The 1,683-nt window shown below is 43.5% G+C and overlaps 1 protein-coding gene across 1 annotated transcript in view; it reads left to right on the top strand.

Annotated features, from left to right (window-relative positions):
- The window catches only part of SSR1 (signal sequence receptor, alpha), an 18,997-nt gene that overhangs the window by 4,961 nt on the left and 12,353 nt on the right, over positions 1-1,683 (top strand). Inside the window, exon 4 of the mRNA XM_010835838.1 lies at positions 974-1,061. Coding sequence (XP_010834140.1) covers positions 974-1,061 — 88 coding nt within the window. The remainder of the gene's footprint in view (positions 1-973; positions 1,062-1,683) is intronic.

Here is a 1,683-nt window from a genome sequence, read left to right as displayed (position 1 = left end):
CTCCACCTCATAATGGGGCTTCCCTGGTGGCTCAGAGGGTAAAGTGTCTACCTGCAATGCAGGAGACCTGGGTTTGATTCCTGAGTCAGGAATATCACCTGGAAAGGAAATGGCAACCCACTCCAGTACTCTTTCTTGCCTGGAAAATCCCATGGACAGAGAAGTCTGGTAGATTACAGTCCATGGGATCGCAAAGAGTCAGACACGACTGAGCGATTGCTTGCTGGCCACCTCATTATTTCCCTAGTCACGTTTTTTTAAAGACCGTTTCTTCCCAATGGTGTGCCGACTTCTCGCAGGGAGGTCGTTCTGTAAATTGGGACTGGATGACTCATAACCAGGCCTGGAGCAGGGGCGGCAGAAGCAGCCCGCGGGCCCGCGCCAGCCCTGCCACCTTCTCCATGTTGGCTCTGGCTGCTCGCCTCCTGCGCCTGCAGCTGCATACTCGCAGGGGGAACCTCGGTTCCAAAGCTGAAAGGATTTGATATCTGAGTCCTTAGACTGGCCCCTCCTTTCCCCTTTGTTGGGGAGGGAATTGAAGACTGTGTTTGAGATGACTACTTTTCTTGGAAAGTAGTGTTCCTGGCATTTAAGGGGGAAAATTAATACTGTCCATTTTAACTAGAAATTATATGTCCTTTTGAAAAATACGGTTTTCAAAGTTTCAGACTTTATAGAAAACTTACCCACTTGGGCTCTAGAACCTTGCAGTTCAGAGTGTAATCTAAGTACCAGCTTCATGGGCATTTGGTGGATCCTTGTTAGAAATACAGAATCTCAGGCTTCACTCTCAGTTACAGTTGCAGAATCCCTGGGGGATCTATATGCACGTAACTGTTCATTCCACTACTGATCTCAGCACAGCCTTGGAGATGCAGTATACTAATATATTGTCCCAAATCCAGTGAAGTCACTATTCTTACATGATGCTGTGCTTTTCCCCATAGTAATCGGTTTTCAGCATTTCTTTTAGGCTGAAGATAAAGAGGAAGATGATGTATCGGGTGAACCTGAAGCTTCGCCAAGTGCAGATACAACCATCCTGTTTGTGAAAGGAGAAGGTGAGCAGGGGATGTGGTGGTAATTCAGACACAGGAGTGTTTTAAATGACAAGCTCACTTGTTGGGGAAGCAATAATGATAAAGATCTTTATTTCTGCAAATATAGTGCAGACACATTTTGGGGAAAAAAACCTAATATATGTGTGAATACGGATATCTGTAAAGTATCGTTTCTGGCTTTGAAACTAAAGGGGAAGATAAATACTATCCATTTTAACTAGAAATTAAATGTCCCCTTGAAAGATACTGTTTTTAAACTTTATCCAAACTGCCACAGTAAAATTAACATTCATATTTTGAGTGTAAATACTAGTGAAATAATAAATCTTTTTTTTATTAACGCCTGTGTTGCGTTAGAAGAAAATAAATGGCTAACATTTATTGAGAGCCGACGTTTTGAGTATTTTGTGTGTGTTCACTGAATCCTAACGGGAACCCCAAGAGAAGAGTTGCTGAACTGATTCAGAGGTCACTGCTGCTCAGGGTCACTCTCAGTGAACAGGCTGTGAAGACGGTTTAGACTCAGGTCCATCTGGCCCCAAACCTGTGCTTCAGCGGATTAGTAGCTCTGTAAATGATTATCGGATACTTATTATTGGAGATTATTCATTTGAGGGGCCTT

Source organism: Bison bison, unplaced genomic scaffold (assembly GCF_000754665.1).
Source record: "Bison bison bison isolate TAMUID 2011002044 unplaced genomic scaffold, Bison_UMD1.0 scf7180017864053, whole genome shotgun sequence".
Classification (NCBI taxonomy): Eukaryota; Metazoa; Chordata; class Mammalia; order Artiodactyla; family Bovidae; genus Bison; species Bison bison.
This window is presented reverse-complemented; position numbering and strand designations above follow the sequence as displayed.